This window comes from Hypanus sabinus, chromosome 3 (assembly GCF_030144855.1).
Source record: "Hypanus sabinus isolate sHypSab1 chromosome 3, sHypSab1.hap1, whole genome shotgun sequence".
NCBI lineage: Eukaryota > Metazoa > Chordata > Chondrichthyes > Myliobatiformes > Dasyatidae > Hypanus > Hypanus sabinus.
Genome location: NC_082708.1, coordinates 54,024,918 through 54,044,422, shown reverse-complemented (window position 1 = coordinate 54,044,422; position 19,505 = coordinate 54,024,918). Strand labels below are relative to the sequence as shown.

The 19,505-nt window shown below is 36.5% G+C and overlaps 1 protein-coding gene across 1 annotated transcript in view; it reads left to right on the top strand.

Annotated features, from left to right (window-relative positions):
* Positions 1 to 19,505, top strand: part of LOC132391328 (GRIP and coiled-coil domain-containing protein 2) — a 59,012-nt gene that overhangs the window by 11,766 nt on the left and 27,741 nt on the right. The window contains exons 5-14 of the mRNA XM_059964367.1: positions 753 to 857; positions 1,154 to 3,604; positions 10,026 to 10,098; positions 14,365 to 14,465; positions 14,555 to 14,653; positions 16,142 to 16,261; positions 17,190 to 17,354; positions 17,489 to 17,593; positions 18,580 to 18,742; positions 19,305 to 19,405. Of these exons, the coding sequence (XP_059820350.1) occupies positions 753 to 857; positions 1,154 to 3,604; positions 10,026 to 10,098; positions 14,365 to 14,465; positions 14,555 to 14,653; positions 16,142 to 16,261; positions 17,190 to 17,354; positions 17,489 to 17,593; positions 18,580 to 18,742; positions 19,305 to 19,405 (3,483 nt within the window). The remainder of the gene's footprint in view (positions 1 to 752; positions 858 to 1,153; positions 3,605 to 10,025; positions 10,099 to 14,364; positions 14,466 to 14,554; positions 14,654 to 16,141; positions 16,262 to 17,189; positions 17,355 to 17,488; positions 17,594 to 18,579; positions 18,743 to 19,304; positions 19,406 to 19,505) is intronic.

The window sequence follows — 19,505 nt, the reverse complement described above, 5'->3', positions numbered from 1 at the left end:
CTGCCCCGCCCACTCATGCTCAATGGCTTAACGACAAAATTCATTATTCAGTTCTCAATTCAGATCTAAAGTTCCATAAGGTCTGGGGACCTTTTATCAAGTACTTTCATAACCTTCCTCTTGACTAGGGTTTTTTTTTCTTTTTGGTCCCTTGCTTTCAGCTCCTTTTTTTTCTGGTAGAAGGCATTATTATCCTCTGTTGCTGAGTGTATTCACAGTCTGGGAGCTTGGCTGTCCTGACTTATTCTCTCTATATTGTGTTGTGGTTGGTCTGGAGTTGCTGTTGTTTTTTCTTGTGTTGTGGGGCTTGGGGAGGACACTAAGCTTACTTGTCTTTAATTTAGGTGCTTTTTTTTTTGCTAAATTCTCTTCCTTTGTAGCATATTGTTATTGTATGCTTAATTTTGCACTGTTTTAATGTTCCTCATTGGGATTTGGGGTTTTTAATTTGTAAAATGTTTTGAAAAACTAATAAAAAAAAATTTAAAAAAAAGGTGATCAGAACATATGTCCATGACATATGGACGATAATAAAATTATTTTTGATTATTTTTAGGTTGCATTGTCAAAAGAAACGGCACTTCAGGAAGAAATTGAATTATTTTGTAAATTTTGGATTATGTCACAAGGTTTTGTTTTCATAGTGATCATGAATGAACTACTAAATTATGTTTTTCAAAGACTTTTAATACATTAATTTAAAGTTCATCTGTAGGTTATTGTAAATTGTACTGTTTTGTTTCTTTGAACAGGAACTGACAGCCAGGCTAGATTCAGTACTCTTGGAAAAAGCAGAAGCTCAACAAAGTACGCTGTCACTAAGAAAAGAAAATGAAAAATGCAAAGAAGAATTGAAGGTAGTGATGAGCCATTGGTTGTGCTCATACAAATTTTGGTATAGTTTAAAATGCTGCATTGTTTATCCTGTTCATCAGTATTTTCATTTTGTTTAGCCTCCACATTTTAACCTCTGGTTTAGATTTTCATTGCTACATGTTTAGTTTGACCTTTGCTCTTTGGTTACCTCAATACATTAGCTACTTTAGCTGAATAATGCACTGAAACATTTAGCTAAATATAATACTCCTACTGTGATCAGAACATATGTCCATGACATATGGACAATAATAAAATTATTTTTAATTATTTTAAGGTTGCATTGTCAAAAGAAACAGCACTTCAGGAAGAAATTGAATTATTAAAAAATCAACATATAAACAAAATTGAAGCTTTAGAATCAGCTCAAGCAAAACACAAAGGTGAAATAATCAAGTTAGAAAATGAACTTCAGGAGTCAAATCTCAAGCACATAACCCACATTGGACAACTTGAGCAGCAGCTTGAAGCCTACTCCCTGCAGCAGACTGAAGCAAAGAGGCTGGAAGGAGAATTAAATGAGATTAAAAAGTCTTCTGAGGATCAGATTTTGCAGTTGCAACAGCAATTGGAAACAGTCACCAAAGAAAAGGAGGGAGAATTGAAAAGGCTGGATGATATTAAAAGGAACTTTATGTCTGAAAATGAAAATGAAATTAAGAATCTTAAAAACACCCATCAAGAAGAATTGGCATTGTTGAAGCAACAATTTGAATCTGCTGTCATAAAACACAAGCAGGAACTTGAGACCTTGGAGGAAAATTTAGTAGAGAAGCATTCAAAGAAAGAGAAAAGCCTTGCAAATGAGCTGATGGAGAATGCTAGCAATTATGAGCTTCAGTTGAATCAACTGAGAGATCAGTTAAGAAAAATGACAGAAGAGCAAAAGGAGGTCCAACATTTGCAACAAGAGCTTCCAAAAGAATCACCTAACTCCGGTGAGCAGGTGACGTACCTAGAGAATTGTGTGAAAAAATTAGAATCACAGCATTGTTTAATGCAGAGGGAGCTTGTTTACATGAAAAATGAAAAGGAGAAGGTAGAAGTAGAAGTGCAGCATGCAAAAGAGGAGTTATTTCATGAGCGAGAAGATTGGGAATTTAAGATAAATGAGCTCCAATTATCCAAGGAAGAATATATGACCATGGTCACAAAACTGACAGATGAACTTCATTCTGCTCAAGAGCGTTGTGAAATGGCAGAGGCTCAGTATTCCTCTGAAATACAGGATATAACAGAACAACATAAAAAAGATGTATCAATGTTAAAGCAAACTTTACTTTCTGCAGCTGAAAATGAAAAACAAGAATCTCTTCTTAAGATAGATAATTTGACAAAACAATGCCAAACATTATCGGAAGAGAAAGAGGAGGCAGAGAGACAGTACGAAAACTTGCGTAACACCTTGGAAATCCTACAGGCGGAATTGGGAGAATCTGCTTCAAAGATTAGCCGTGAGTTTGAGGTTATGAAACAGCAACAGTCTGATGAAATTCATGACCTGCAACAGAAACTCAGGAAAGTTTTTAATGAGAAAGATTCTCTTTTGGAATTAATCAATAAATTGCAGGCTGAAGTAGAAGAGGCTAAGGAACTAAAACAAATTGTAAATAATTTTGAAGAGAAGAATCAAGAATTGGCATCTTCAATTCAGATGAAGGAGGCAATTGTGATGGATTCGAAAGGACATGTAGATAATTTAATGAAAGAGAAGGAGGAACTAATATCAAGAATTGGAATCTCTGAAAAGTCAATAAATAGGTTGGAACAATCTTTTACACAGGAGCAGGGTAAATGTGCAGAACTTCAACAACAAATAGAAGTACTCAATAAGAACAACTATGAGTTGGAAAAGAGATTGGATGAAACAGCACTGCATTTAAAAGAGGCTGTTTCTGAGAAAGATGCTTATTGTCAAAAATTCAGTGACATGGAAAACAGATTAGAAACTATAAAAACTGAGAAGGAGTATTTGGACTCTGAAACAAAAAAAATGGAGGAACTTATTACAAACTTACAAAAGGAAAAGGAATTGGTGCAAAGTGAATTATCTACATTCAGATTACAAAATGAAAACGTGGAAACAAATGAAGAAAAACTTCAAGATCTCAGTAAACAACTACAGGCTTTGATTCAAGAAAAGGAAAACTTGGAAATTACAGATAGACTTGAAAAACAGCAATTTTTAAATATTAGGCATGCGATAATTAATATTCTTAAACAAGAAGCTTTTAGTTTTACAAATAGTGCAGATGAAATCAATGTAATTGAGGCAATGCAATTACTTGAAAACCATGTGACTAAAATTAGAGAAGAAAAGCAGTCTGAGGCACTGCTGTCTAATGAGCGCATACAGCATTTGCAAGAGGAATTGCAATTACAGAGTGATGCAAATAGAGATCTGCAGGCTGAACTAGGTTGTTTAATCGATGACCTCAAACAGGAGAAAAGTCTTTTGCAAAAGCATCTAGATGAAGCACTGCTTGATAAGGAAGGTTTGCAAAGAGATCTGCTGGAAATGAAAAATCTGAGTGAAAAAAATAATCTTGAGAATGAAGATCTGCTCATTCAGCTTCAAAATGTTACAGAGAAGCTTGAGAACATGGAAACACAAAAGCAAGTACAGGATGAGAAAGCGGAACAAGAAGCTGCAGAGAAACTGAAGTGTCAATTGAATGAAAAAGAATCTGAGCTGTCAAAATGCAAAGAGGAGCTTGAAACATTGAAGGTAATAACATGAAAATTTTAAACATTGAATAATTGGTAAATAATTGCTAAGGAAATAATTGGGGGGGCAAAGAATTTGAAATCTTTTGTTTGAAAATCTTTCTCTTGAAGGCGTAGATTCAAATCTAAGCTGAGCTTCCAACACAGATTACATAGAGTACAACACAGAAACAGGCCCTTTAGTCCATCTAATCAGTGCTGAGCCATTTCAACTGCCTACTGCCATCAACCTGTACTGCAACCATAGCCCTCCATACTCATCCACATACCTATCCAAACTTCTTGTAGACATTGAAGTTGAGCTTGCATGCACCTCTTGTGCTAGCAGCTCATTTCACACTCTCACAACCCATGAGTGAAGAATTTTCTCCTCGTGTTCTCTTTAAATTTTTTTACCTTTCACCCTTAACCTATGACCTCTGGTTGGAGTCCCACCCAACCTCAGTGGAAAGAGCCTGCTTGCATTTACCCTTTCTACAACCACGTGTTGGTGCGTGGCCAAGTGGTTAAAGCCTTCGTCTGGTGATTCGTCTAGTGCTAGTTCAAGCCTTGGCTGAGGCTTGTGTGTGTGTCCTTGGGCAAGGCACTTAACCACACATTGCTCTGCAATGACATGGGTCCTAATGCCCTTCCCTTGGACAACATTGATGGCTTGGGCAACTGCTGGTCTTCCATATATAAAAAAAATACCTTGCCCAGGTTCGCGCCCTGGAAATTTTCCAAGGTGCATGGTCTGTCGAGACTATATACCTACATACCCCCTCATCATTTCATATACCTCTTCATTATCACCCAGATCATTGAGAGAGATGATAAACAAGTGGACTCAGCACCAATCCCTGTGGCACTCCACTACTCAGACAACCATCAACTACCACTCTCGAGCTTCTCCCGCAACATGTAATCCAATTTACTACCTCATCTTGACTGCCAAGCAACTGACCCTTCTTGACCAACCTCCCGTGCAGGACCTTGTCAAACGCCTTACTGAAATCCATGTATGCAACATCCACTGTTTTGCCTTCATCAACTTTCCTGGTAACTTCCTCAAAAAAAACTCTACTCTTGTCAGGCTTCCAGCTGGGTACAGGTATCAATTTTAATCGATGTTTCAATGACAAATTATGCCATCTTTGTCAGGGATGATGCTTGGGCACATCTAGTCCAGTGGTATATATACCCCTCTCATCCATCCTATCCAGTCAGGTTTCCACTGTCCCACCTTGTTTACAATCAAATTCCAGTTCTTAGAGCAAGACCTTCATTTTTATTAAAATTATTTTTCTGTAGTTAATTTCAGTGGCTTCCTTCACCAAATGGTCCCAAAAACCATTGGCAAGGCACAGTAGTTTTGTGCTGTTGAAGTCAATCTTGTGGCCATTGTAAATGCAAAGTTCAGCTACCGCCAATTTCTCCAGGTAACTGAAACGGATACAGCTCCTGTCCTCCTTGATGCAGGCTTCCACTGTGTGCCCCGTCTGGCTGATAAACACTGCTCTGCAGTTACAGCATCATAGCACCCACATCAAGGAGCAAGGGAGGTATATCCATTTGGGTGGCCTGGAAAGATAGGCAGTAGCCAAACATTGCAGTTGTAATGGTCATAGGATTGACTTTGACACAAAACCACTGTGCTGCCCCGCTGGCTTTTGGGACCGCCTGATGAAGGAAGCCATTGAAATAAAACCAGAGGAAAATAAGTTTAACAAGGACAAAGGTCTTACATAAGTAAGAACTAGTGGAATTTGATTGCAAACAAGGTGGGTCAGTGGAAACCTAATTGGTTAGTCCTCATCCAATCAAAAGGAACGGACGATGGGGGTATATATACCACTGGACTAGACATACCCATGCATCATCCCTGATGAAGAAACAGAATTTGTAATCAAAACGTCTGTTTAAATCAACACCTGTACCCAGCTGGATGCCTGAGAAGAATTTATTCATCTATAAGATTGGTTAGACATGAACTACCACGTACAAAGCCATGCTGACTATCCTTAATCAGTCCCTGTCTATCCAAATACTTATATATCCGCTCCCTCAGAATATCTTCCAATCACTTTCCCACTGCTGATGTCAGGCTCACTGGCCAATAATTTCCTGGTTTATTTTTAGTGTCTTTCTTGAACAGCAGAACAACTTTGTTAAAAGTTAAAGTCTGTCCCAAGCCTTATAGGCTCATCAGGCTGGTGCTTATGCCGGTTTCCATGACATGAAGCAACTGAGAGTACGAGACTCCTCCCCCCTCCAGACAGGATGTCAATCGCGAGATTAACCCCCAGCATTTTGCCGGTACCAATTTTCAGCTGGGTGAACTGGAGCAACATGTGGTTGCTCTTGGTCAAGGACACAGCATGCTACCTTGGCTGGGGCTTAAACTCACAACCTTCAGATTACTAGTCTAATGCCTTAACCACTTGGCCCCGTGCCACACGGAACAACTTTGGTTACCCTCCAATCTTCTGGCACTTTGCCTGTCACTAAGGATTTAAATTTCTCTGTAAAGGCCACAAAAATTTTGGCACTTGCCTCTCATGGGACCCTGGGGCTTTATCCACCCTAATTTGCCTCAGGACAGTAAAAACCACCTCCTCTGTAATCTGTGTAGGGTTCATGTTTGTTGCTGCTTTGCCTCACTTCTGTAGATTCTGTGTCTGTCTCCTGTGTAACTATAGATGTAAAAAAAATTAATTAAGATCTTCCACCATCTGTTTTGGCTCCACACATGGATTACCATTCTGATCTTCCAGAGGACCAATTTTGTCTCTTGCACTCCTTTTGCTCTTAACATATCTGTAGAATCCCTTGAGATTCTTCTTCACCTAGGACAACCTCATGCCTCCTTTTAGCTGATTTCTTTCTTAAGTGTCCTCTTGCATTTCTTGTACTCCATAAGCACCTCATTTGTTCCTACTTGCCTATACCTGCCATATACCTCCTTTTTGTTTCTTAATCAGCACCTCAATATCTCTTGAAAACCAAGGTTCCCTAACCTGCTATCTTCACCTTTTGTTCTGATAGGCACATACAAGACTTGTACACTCAAAATTTCACCTTATGAATGCCCCCACTCATCAAGTACACTTTCGCCAGAAAACATTCTGTCTCAATCCAAATTTGCCAATTTTTCTGATGCCATCAAAATTGACCTTTCTCCAGTTTAGAATCTTAACCCGTGGACCAGACCTATCTCTTCGCTACTTACTTTGAAATTAGTGGCATTATGATCACTAGATGCAAAGTGTTCCCCAACACAAACTTCTGTCCCCTGCCCTGTCTCATTCCCTAGTAGCAGATCAAATACCATACACTCTTTGGTTGGGACTTGACAAGCTCTATCCCATCTAGTCCTTTTACAGTATGGGATTCCCAGTCAATATGTGGAAAATTAAAATGGCCTACTATAACAGCCTTGCATTTCTTGCAACAGTCTGCAATCTTTCTGCTAATTTGTTCCTCTGAATCCCACTGATTGTTGGGTGGGCTGTAATACATTAAAGTGGTTATACCTTTCTTATTTCTCAGTTCCTCTCATATTGCTTCACTAGATGAGTTCTTCAGTCTGTCCTGACTGAGCATTGCCATGACATTTCCCTGACTTGTAATGCCACCCATCCTCCTTCAATCCCTCCTGCTGTGTCACGTCTAAAACAATGGAATATTGAGGTTACGTCCACACTACGCCGGATAAATCCGTAACCAAAGCTTTCTCTCTGTTTTTACCCTCCGTCCACACTAAAACAGCGTTTTCATCCCCCGAAACTGCATCTTTTCAGAAACGCTGTCCAGTGTGAGTAATTTTGAAAACGCCACTTGGGCAGATCAGTGTGGACTGGGTAACTGGAGAAATCTGAAAATGCTATCAGACGGCAGTGCACTATTTCATTGTTTTCCTGAACGCAACCCCCCACACGATCTAACAATTTCAGAACAGACAGCAACGAGACTGAAGCCAGAAGAGTTAGAAATGTACTCACCAAATACTTTGACCCATAACTTACTGAATAAATAAGTATACTCACTTTGCCCTGTTTTCTGTCCTTGCTCGTATGAAGGTGGTTTACCTATTTATGCAAGTACTTCTCTGACAATAGATGCGTAACAGCCTAATGTAACATTGTATGGAAATACAAAATAATACTGATGCAGACATGTTTTACACATTTAACAAGGAGCTTTATTAATGCAACAGAGTTCATCAGTTTTTCAGTGTTCGTCGTCAGCCGGTTCATACTGTCCATGAACTCCCTGTCAGTTGCCTCCATACGCTCCATTATTTGTTTTTTTTTAACTTTTAAGTTCTCCTGCGCGAGAGCCAATAGCTGTCCGCCTTTCTAGTCTGTAACTGCACAAACGCGCACTTTCACAGCGAGATTCAACACCAAACATATTGCTTGTTTTTGGTAGATACGTCCTGCGCATGCGCAGTAGGAGGAGATTCGCCGAAATATCTGTTTCAATGTGGACAGAGATATTTTTAAAAACGCCTGGTGTGGACACCTATCATTTTTATGCAAAATCGGCGTTTTCAAAATTATCCGGTCTAGTTGCCTGTCCTGCCCCTCCTTCAGCCAAATCTCACTAATTGCTACAATGTCATAATTCCAAGTGTTGATCCATATCTGCCTTTACTATGATACTTCTTGCATTGAAATGTATGCAACTCTGACATCAGTCACACCATGCTCAACCTTTTGGTTCCTGACTTTGTCTGAGGTCCTAGGTTATATCTGATAACCCAGATATAAAATATTCCTTTGCATTTCAAACACTAGGGTGCCATTACTAAAAAAAGTCTGATTTCTCTTTTTTTTTCATTTTTCAAGGCATAAATTTGATAGTGCATCAAATATATTTGAAATTAGTGAAATTGGCTTGGGATATCATCATGTGTAGTTATAAAAAATAACAATGTTTTCAAATTTAGAACATTTTAATGAGGATCTTTCTAATGTTATGAGATATGCTGGGTGATTGCCAGGGTGAAAACCCATCCATAATTGGATGAAGGAATGAGGCAATTGAAAGGTATCTTGCCAGTGACCTGCTCCTGTGGCCACAGTATACAGTACATGTGTATTTGGTCCAGTTGAATTTTTCAGTGACAAAACGTTCCTTATCAGAGGGAGTTTGCTATTAGCTATTGTTCCTCTGTTGACCAGATCTTGTATCATTTAGATTTGGAGAGTTGGTAACAAATATTATGAAATTAACAAGAAGCATCCCTTTGTGTGGCCTTATCATGGATGGAAGATTATTGATGAAGTTGGTGATGACATTTCCTGACGAACTCATTGCAGTGGTGCAACTTTATTTTAAAAGAGCTGCAGATGCTGGAAATCTGAAATAAACACACAAGATGTTCCAGAAGGTCTTCAGGCCTAAAATGTTTACACTTGCTTTACTTCCAAGTACAGTACGCTGCCTGACCTGAATGCTTGCAGCATCTTCTTTTTGTTCATGCAGTGATTTTTATGGGATTGGGTTGATTTATTGTCCAGCAATTATATCCATTTTCCTCTTTTCTCTTCGTATTACTCCAAATATTATTTTGAATTTTTCCTTCATTCCCATTGACTTCAGTTTCACCAGGTGTCCTTGATAACATACTTGGATTCCTGAAGGTCATTTAATCTTGAATTAAAAAGCTAGTATCCACAGTGGTCATGAAACATATCAGATTCACTGATGTTCTTCAAGGTAGGAAATTGCCTACCTTTTTTGATTTGATCTACATGTGAGTCCTGATCAATGCCAATTTAGTTGATCGGCAGTTACCGTCTGGTCTAGAAAGCAATTCAATTGCATTAAATTGCCATGTTACTGACAGGTCATGGCAGAAGACAACATCCCAACTATGGTGTTGAAGAATTTTGCCGGAGGGCTTACATACGTTTTTAGATTTGACACCTTTTTTTAGTGCTTTATCTTAGTTTTTTGGGAGTCTTTTTCCAGCCTTGTCTTTTCTGTATAGCATGCTAAGTTTTGTCAAATTATTGAATTCCTTTGAACTACAGGTTTGTCATGAAGAGATCTTTGATATAATATAGGTTTAATCAGAAAAATCACTCAAGACATGTATGTGTTAAAACCAATTCACTTTGGATCTGTGGTGGGTGAAATGAGAAATTAGTCCAGATGTTATCATTGAGTGTGAACTAAAAAGTTCATAGATGATTCACATCAGTGGAACGATACCTTAATTCTGTTTGAGGTCAAGTACTAGTAACTGACATTCTACGGATGGAAAAATCTTTTTGATTTTTCAAATCATATTTGAATCTTTAGCAAATTTTTGCAGAAGAAAATCCATAGCACCAAGCTTTTTGATAAAAAAAATCTATATTTTGCCTTGTTTCAAAAAATATTATCATGCAAACAAACTGCAATTTGAGGGTAACGTTTTTTCTTTAATACAGGATTTGATGTTGAAAATCTCCAGTGAAGAAAACACCTTTAAAAACACAATTGTGGAAATGAATGAGAAAGTTGGTATGTTTTCATTTTAGTGCTGGTTCATTGTCATTGAAATTTTGGGATGCATGTATCCAATTTAAAATTTTATTTCAAATATTAAATTTGGAATAAAAGCAACAAATATTTTATTTTGTCCTACTAACTCATTAATTACTCATTACTCATTTTTGTAGTAATTGATCGGGGCATATAGATATGTAATGCTGTTTTAAGTAGTGTTTTATTTTTATGTGAGTTTTAAGTAGAATCCTGAAAATTAAGTGAAATTTAGGCTTTTTGTAAGACAGCGTAAAGCTTGCATTGCAGTTTTTATGCTTTTTACTTATTTTAAGACAATCTTTTAAATGTAAGCATGAGTTATTTCTGGGAGAGATACAAAGTGGGCATCTGTAAATGACAATAAATCATCAGATGAAAAGTCATCAACCAGAAATATTAATTCTGTTCATTTGTCTTCGATAGGGCAGGTAGCAAGTGTATTTTCAGCATTTTCTGTTTTTGTTTCAGTTTGCAAATACTTTCCTTTCATACTAAAGCTTTTACAGTGAGCTTTGTAGGTTACTATTCTGTCTGGCAAAATGGTCTGAGGTTTTGATAGCTTGTCTGTTTGATAGCTGAGCTCTTAAGGATTGCAATAGCTCTCCAGTCATTTATGACAAGCTGTATAAATTTTACAACAGTAGCAAAATACTCTTACTGTGATGTAATTTTGACATTTGATTGCTTTCATTGGTTGTCTGCTTCAGTTCCTGCAGAAGCGAAATACTTTAATAGTCATGGTTAAAAGTAATTTAATACTTTGTGTTTTAAAAGTAAAGAATGAGTTCAATGTGCAAACAATAAAGGTATGTTTACAATCTATAATATTTACATTATACAGTGGGCCTATAAATAGGCACATAACACAGATAAGTAAACTTTGTTAACATCTCAAATATTTAATCTTTCTCCTGCTCAGCTCCACAATCCGTGTCTGTAAATTTTCAGATTTCATCTTTGTTAAGCCAACTATTCCTGAATGTTTTTCTTGTATGCTACATATTTTGTATTTCAGTGGCATTATTGTCATTTTAATAGCTATTTACTCACCAATGTTTTGGCTGATTTGCACAGCTTGCCCGTTTTTGTTTGTTGCTTTCTTGTAGCAAAAGAAAATAGAATAGAAAGGTTAGTTGGCTCATCAAGCTCACGTCAACTCTTATAGTCTCCTACAACTGATTCTGTCTCAAATGCCCAATAATGCCATCTTAATTTCCCTTACCACCTATGTAAACGGAATAAATTAAAATGAACCTACCAGCCTGTATGTCATGTCATATGGGAGGAAAGTGGGATGAGCAAATGGAACAAAAATGATTATAGGTAGGACATGAAAATTCCAAACAGACAATACCTGAGATTAGAATTGAATCTAAGTTTCTGGAAGTGGGAAGCACCAGCACTGCCCTTTACAATACAGAGCTGCCCTATACCCCAGGAATTCAAATGTTAATTTCAAAATTATCTGCAGAGATTTTGAACCTCTGTGTGGAGCTGCCCCACATTTGAAACTTCTTTGTAGTACAGTCTCTCCTGCTCTTTTGTGGCTCCCAATTTAGACCTATATAAATTGAATCTTAACGCTGCTGTCAGTGAATTTCGAGCTTCAGGTTCTAAGTTATCACTTCTTTTAATTCTGAAGTGATGCATACCCCTCCAGCAAATCTCATTTGTTCTCAGGCTTCCAATCCTTAAAGTATGCATCCAGGCCTTTACAGAAGAAAAAATTACCCAACTGCAATTTATAAACTGGTGTTTATAATCTTGCCCTAAACTGAATAAGTTTGGTAAAATTTGAGATTATTGTTTTCTTAAAGGTGGTTGTAGGCTTGATATTTTAAAATCCTAGTGATGATAGATAAAATACTAATTTTAAAAAAAGTTGATAACATCCTGGCTTATTTATAAAATTTGTGTTTTACTGTGAAATTTCAAGGGCCAAATATTTTTATGGATTACTAATATTGAAAACTCTTTTAACCTATCTATAAAGGCAGTGGTTCATGTATTAGATAAATAGACTAATTCTATTATCAGCCTTGGGCTTGGGTTATTTATCTTAAAATTTTCTTTCAGTTTTTGTATCTTTTTTTGTTTCCCTTGTCTTCCCCATTTGTCGCCTGGTCCTAAACATCTTATCTAGTATATGAAAAGTTTTGAAATACCCTTCATTACTTGTATTGGCAGTTAAGTATTGATAAATATACCGGAAGAATTGTAAAAACATTCAGTCAGTGTTTAAGATACTCAGCAAGGTCACAATACCTATAAAAAGTATTCGCCCTCCTTGAAGTTTTCATGTTTTATTATTTTACAACATTGAATCATCATGGATTTAATTTGGTTTTTTTGACACCAATCAACAAAAAAAACTCTTGTGTCAAAGTGAAAACAAATTTCAGCTAATGGGTCTAAATTTATTACAGTTATTAGACACAAAATAATTGATTGCATAATTACTCACCAACCTCAAGTCAGTATTTAGTAAATGCATTTTTTGGCTGCAATTACAGTCTTGAGTCTGGGTGGATGGGTCTCTATCAGCTTTGCACATCTGGACACTACAATTTTCCCCCATTCTTCTTAACAAAACTGCTCAAGCTCTGTCAGATTGCATGGGGATCGTGAGTGAACAGCTCTTTTCAAGTCCAGTCACAAATTCTCAATTGGATTGAAGTCTGGACTCTGACTTGGCCACTCCAGAACATTAATTAACTTTCTTGTTTTTAAGCCATTCCTGTTTAACTTTGGCTTTGTGCTTGGGGTCATTGTCTTACTGGGAGACAGATGTTCTTCCAAGCCGCAGTTCTCTTGAAGACTGCATCAGGTTTTCCTCCAGGATTTCCCCATATTTTTGTGCATTCATTTTACCCTTGACCTTCACAAGCCTTCCAGAGCCTACTGCAGTGGAAATAATCCCACAGCACGATGCAGTCACCACCATGCTTCATGATAGGGATGGTGTGTTTTTGGTGATGTGCAGTGTTTGGCTTACATCAAACATAGTGTTTAGTCTGATGGCCAACAGCACAATTTTAGTTTCATCAGACCATTGAACCTTCTTCTAGCAGACTTCAGAGTTTCCCATATGCCTCCTGGCAAACTCTAGCTGAGATTTCATGTGAGTTTTTTTCAACAGTGGCTTTCTCTGTGCCACTCTCCCATAAAGCTGTGACTGGTGAAGCACCCGGACAACAGTTGCTATGTGCATAGTCTCTCCCATCTCAGCTCCTCAGATTTGTCATGAGTCTCTTGATGGCCTCCCTCACTAGTTCCCTTCTTGCATGGTCACTCAGTTTTTTGAGGATAACCTGCTCGAAGCAGATCTACAGCTGTGCCATATTCTTTCCATTTCTCGATTATTGACTTAACTGTATTCCAAAGGATATTCAGTGACTCGGAAGTTTTCTTGTATCCATCTCCTGACTTGTGCTCTTCGATAAAGTTTTTCACAGTATTTCTTGGTGTGTTCTTTTGTCCTCCTGGTGTAGTTTTTGCCAGGATAATGACTCACCAGCAGTTGGACCTTCCAGATACAGGTGTATTTTTACTACAGTCAATTGAAATGCCTTGACTGTGCAGAGGTCTCCAAAAAAAATCTCCATTTAACTAATAATCTGACTTTAAAACCAATTGGTTGCACCAATGATGATTTGGAGTCATATTAAAGGGAGTGAGTACCTATGCAATCAATTATTTTGTGTTTAATAAATGTAATAAATTTAGAGCACTTTGTAGACGCTTGTTTTCATTTTGACCCAGAGTTTTCTCTGTTGATCGGTGTCAAAAAATCCAAATTAATTCCACGGTGATTCAATGTTGTAAAACAATAAAATACAAAGACGTTCAAGGGAAAGTCTTGTAGAGGCATCATATTTTCATTTATTTAAAACTGGGTTGCTCATAAGTAGTGAGCATCTTAAGCTCTAAATGTTATTTTATTTATAAATCTGTCCAGCTTTTAATTAAAAATGACTCATCCCAACTAATGATCTCCTAAAATGACAGTTTTGTTCTGGTTCTTGCCAGATTATAATATATGAAAATAAAGTGAATGAAATTTGCTTCTCAAAGTTAGCAGAGTTTTCAGTGTAACTTGAAAGTTGGTGAATTGCATAATTGTTCATGTTTTTATTTGATCATCATCAAGAACGCAATATCTTTTGGGTGTGAGGCTGAGTACAGAGGACAGAAAGTTTGTCATTAGCTTATTTCAATTTTTTTTAAATCATTTTAAAATAGCTCAACTAGAAAAAGTAAGCAATGAGAAGGAAAATCGAATAAACAAGATAAAAGCTGTTGCTGTGAAAGCTAAGAAAGAACTTGATGCCAGCAAAAATCAGGTACGTGTCCTGATAAAATTTCTCTTTCCACTTGAAATTAATATTATGTAGGTATGAAATTGTATAAAGAAAAACTTGTTTTCAACCAGGTGTTACTATTAGCAGAAGAGATGGAGATTGTAAAGTCTGAGCGGGATCGACTCTCTTCTTCAATTAAAGACCTCATGCAAGGATCTGAAAACTACAAGGTAACCATTCTAACATTGTTTAGTCTTTTACAATTTTCCCCCACAATGTCTGATGTTTGTACTTGTTTTCCCTTCAGAAAGTGACAGTTGAAATAGATAGTGGACAGCTTTATATTATTTTCAGTAAAACCTATAAAAGTCCTGCTGAAATGCCATTATGCTGGCTTCAGGAAGTGGATTAAGAAGAAACCCTGTGGTTATGAAATAGAATTCAAATACTGCAAATATTGATTAAAATGATCTTTTGTAAATATTTATGGTCTAGACAAAGATTTTTCAGTTTTCATGGGGAAAAAAGACAGGAAGCAACAGAAAATAGTTAGGTTGAGGAACTTTAATGAGTAAGTGTGATTTCTATTAAATATCACAATTTTAAAAAATGAATGCAACAGTGTAGTTGTCATATCATCATGACATCTGCTGCTAAAAAGAATATTGAGAAAACAAAACTATCCTTACTAATCCTATCATGAGAATTAATGCATGGTGTAATTTCTTGTTGCTTACCAGTATCTATAAGATTTAAAATTGTACTTAAAGCTCCTTAAAGCTTCTATTTCATAGCTTATCCTGGAAATTTGAACAATTGTGCTGTTCATAATTGTAATTACTATTAGCCTTGCATTGTTCTATGTATAGATAATTTTCTGAAAATCTTAACATTTGCTAAAATATGTTCAGAGTACAAGATGTTTATCATATTTGATCAGCGATATGAGAGTTAGGGTTTATGATTGGTAATATAAATAATCATATCTGCAGCTGTTGCATTGCTGAGAATAATATTCTTGCCATGAACATAAATGGTAATGCATACGTTTGCTATTTACCAGTCTTTTCCCACAAGTTTTCCCACACCAGATTTTTGGTGTTGATTATCAATGAGACTGTTCGATTCAACTCTGGTGCCTCTTTGTGGTCATTACATTTGTGTCTAATACATGGCAACCTGTCCTGGTACTGGTCACGCAGATCCTGTCCTCATCTAATTAACTGAATTATTAGTTCAGTCTTTTAGTTGAATTATGGTCAATGACAGAGAAAAGGATTTTGGTTTTTTTTGCCCGATGTAGGATCCAAACACTTCCTATCAACTACCCTAGCTAAAAACTATCTAACTTAAGTAAACACAAAGTACACTGCAGATGCTGTGGTCAAATAAACACGTACAAACAAGCTGGATGAACTCAGCAGGTCAGGCAGCATCCATTGAAAGGAGCAGTCAACGTTTCAGGCCGAGACCCTTCGTCAGGACGTCTTGGCCTGAAACGTTGACTGCTCCTTTCAATGGATGCTGCCCGACCTGCTGAGTTCATCCAGCTTGTTTGCACATGTTTATCTAACTTAAGGTTACCCCAAGCTCATGCCTCAACAGTCATAGGGGAAAGAAACTTATTAAGCAGTTTGTCACTTAAACTATAACACTTACAGGAAGTCCATTTTTAAATTAGTTGTTAATTAGTTTAAGATTGTGTTTCTTTCACTCAGAATCTTTTGCTAGAATATGAGAAGCAAGCAGAAAAGCTGGATATGGAAAAGGAGCGAGCAAATAACTGTGAAAATCAGGTGGAAGAACTTACACAGCATTTGAACGCATGCCTTCAAGAGGTATGACACCATCTTCCATCTATTGAGCAATATTTTTCTATCAGTGAATGTAGAAGACTTCTGTTTACAATAGGCACCATAGTGTTTCAAGTGCATAATTAAAATTAAAGTAATACAAGGAGACCTATAAAAATCTGTACAAGCAGTGTCAATAACATATATTTTAATGCCACCTGTTAATAGGAGTTGGCTAATGATGCTTCACAATGAGGAAATGATGAGCAATAATTATGAGCTGACAGAAAATGTGTTTTGAATAACAGAGAGAAGTGAGGGAATTGTAAAGATTATGAGCGAAATTGTCAATGCACTTCAGAAGCATTTAGAAAAGAGAAGAATACACAGGGTGGAAAATTAAGTAGAAAAGTCAGTGTCCTACATTGCAGAACTTGGCCCTTCAGTCCACAAAGTCCATGACAAATATGAACAAGCCCAGGATTCCTTCATATTTGTTCGTGAGCATAGAAGTTGTGAATGTGGTTGCTTGCTTTTGACAGCTTTTTGCAACTGGCTAATTTAAGAAGCATTAGTTATGCCAGCTGCCACAGCTTTTGGTTTTTTTGTTAATTTATGGGCAGAGCTTTTTCTTCCTCTGTGTAGATCTTTGCCTCTGAGTATTTTTCCAAAAGCCAACACTAACACGTCTTCTGAAGGTTAGCATAGGCTTGGATTATAGGCCAGTGTAGGTTGCTTGCCAACAAGAGTAAATTCCAGATCTGTATTTGTTTATGATAAACGTACAGTAGGGAACACTTTACAGTGCAAGTTGATCATTTAGGACCTCCATTTATGCAAAGTTCACCCTTTTTTGGACAAGGCTCATTAAATAACGTTTAAGCCTTGTCCAAAAAGTGATCACTTTGAAGAAGTCTACTGCTGTACAACATATTAATGAATTTGTTATGTCTTTCTGTTATCTTCCATTTAGCATAAACAGTTGGCTTCAGATAAAGAAGATTTGTTGAGCCATTTAGGAACGTCACAGTCGAATGCCAAACAGCTGGAAGTACAGATATTAGAATCCGAAAAAGCTAAGACAGCGGTTGAAAAGGAGTTGGAGGCCATAAAACTTGTTAAGGAACAGGTATCTAAGGTACTGGAAACTAAATATAGCTCAGAGCCTTAAAGTTTTAAGTATATTTTATGGAATTGCCCAATTTTTTTTCTCAATTGATTTTCTTGTATAAATAACTTGTATATTTAAAAAATATATTCTTTTCAATGCAGGACAATTGTACACTGGCAAAAGAAATTGAAGAACTTAAAAAGCAACTTCAAAATGAGAAACACCAACTGCAACAAACAGTACAAGAACTGGAACATGTGAGAAAGGTAGTCAAAAGACACAACCCACTGCATTCAAAAGCAAATCACTAAAGTTGCCAGAAATCTGATATAAGACAAGATTGCTACAAATATTCAACTTTCAGTTGTCCATAACTTTAGTTCGTCACATCAATCTCACTAAAAATCCAGCCTTTTACATTGTGCCTGCTAATCTCAATGTAACATTGATTAGCAACTTACCATACTTTACCCATCTGGATTGAAGCAAAGCAAGATTATTTGGAAGAGCTGGGAGTAGAGAATTTTGCCTCCCAAAGTTGCCACAAGATTTTGTACATCAGATCATAAAACATAAAGTACTAACATTTTTCTTTTTGTCCATGTTTGATACCTGGTGGGATGTTACTGGGTTTTTTTTTGCCTCAGATTTACATCATTTTAGTATATTATTTCCAACCAATGGTGGATCAAAATAGTTTTAGAGCAGGCAATAATGATTGAAAGTGAATTACCAATATAGCATTTAGGCATGATGTGAAGAAGAAATGAAGCAGTGTTTCAAAGAAGTTCTGATCTGGACCTTTAAAAGTCAAAGAAGGCACTGTAAAAAGCAATTTAAAGTTACTGCAGGAGAAATTATTATGCAATGTCTGTGACATTGGAACATAATTTTACTACAAATGGAAGTGTATACGCCACTGTGTACAAATGAACAATGTAAAGATGTACACAATAAATTTGATCAATAACCAATTATTTTGTCCTTTTTGTGTATTGATAAGGACGGTGGGATTTAATTTGGCTCAAATACTGTAACTCAAGCAGTATAATACTTGTTTATATGGCACACAAATGGACATTGAGGATTTATATTGCTATCTATGAGGATTTGTATTGAATCCTATCTATTAATAGGATTCTTTCATACCAATGAAATAAATCCAGTAATACTTGATTATCAGTGGAATTTTGTTTTGGTTGAAATCTCAATGCAGTGCAAATTATTGTCATTTATTTCCCATTGTTGCTAGGATGCACAAAAAAGCACGCTAATGGACATGGAGATCGCAGATTATGAGCGCTTGGTAAAAGAACTGAACCAGAAAATTACTGACCAAGACAACAGGATTGGTGAAGCGGTGGAAGAAACAGCATCATGCAAACAGAAAATGGTTAACTTGGAAGATCAAATAAGTGAGTTGATCAGTTTGGTTGATTGAAGTTCATTATCTTTTATTCCTGATTAAGTATGGATTCAGTGAACTACATGAAACCACTTTGTTGAAAACATTTCCTCCTTAATAGTGATATCACAGAAGTGGCAGGTCCACATCAGACAAGGATCATCGTCTGAGGGGTGAGATTGTTCACTGCAAAATGGATGAATTAAGCAAATAAGACAAAGGCATGCGATATAAAATGATGTGTTCACTATCAAATTAGTTTTGCCACCACTATATTTTTTTAAAAAAAAGGATTTCGTGTTTTTTCATAAAAGCATCAGGACTTGGAATAATACTTCTATGGATTCTGCCTTAATTTATCATGATCTGAACTTAAATTTTTATTTGGTTTTGGGAAAACTTACAGGCATTCAGTGTTTATACTGTATTCATATTCATACTGTTATTCCAATTGCATGTTTACCTGGAAATATTTATGAATAAATTATTATTCTTAATAAGTTCTATATAATTTCTTTCAGCAGATGACTTCTATAATAGATATCAAGTAACCTGATTGTGGTCATTTGCAGGATCTCTTCAGAAAACATTGGAGGAAAACAAAGAGAGAAACACCAAGATGAAACAAATGTTAGTGAAAACAAAGAAAGAACTTACTGATTCAAAAAGAGCTGTGAGTAACAATGGTATCTCCAGAATGTTCCATATTATTGTAAAATTCTGTTACAGAAATGTAATAATTTTATCAATATGTGTATAATTTTAGAAAACAT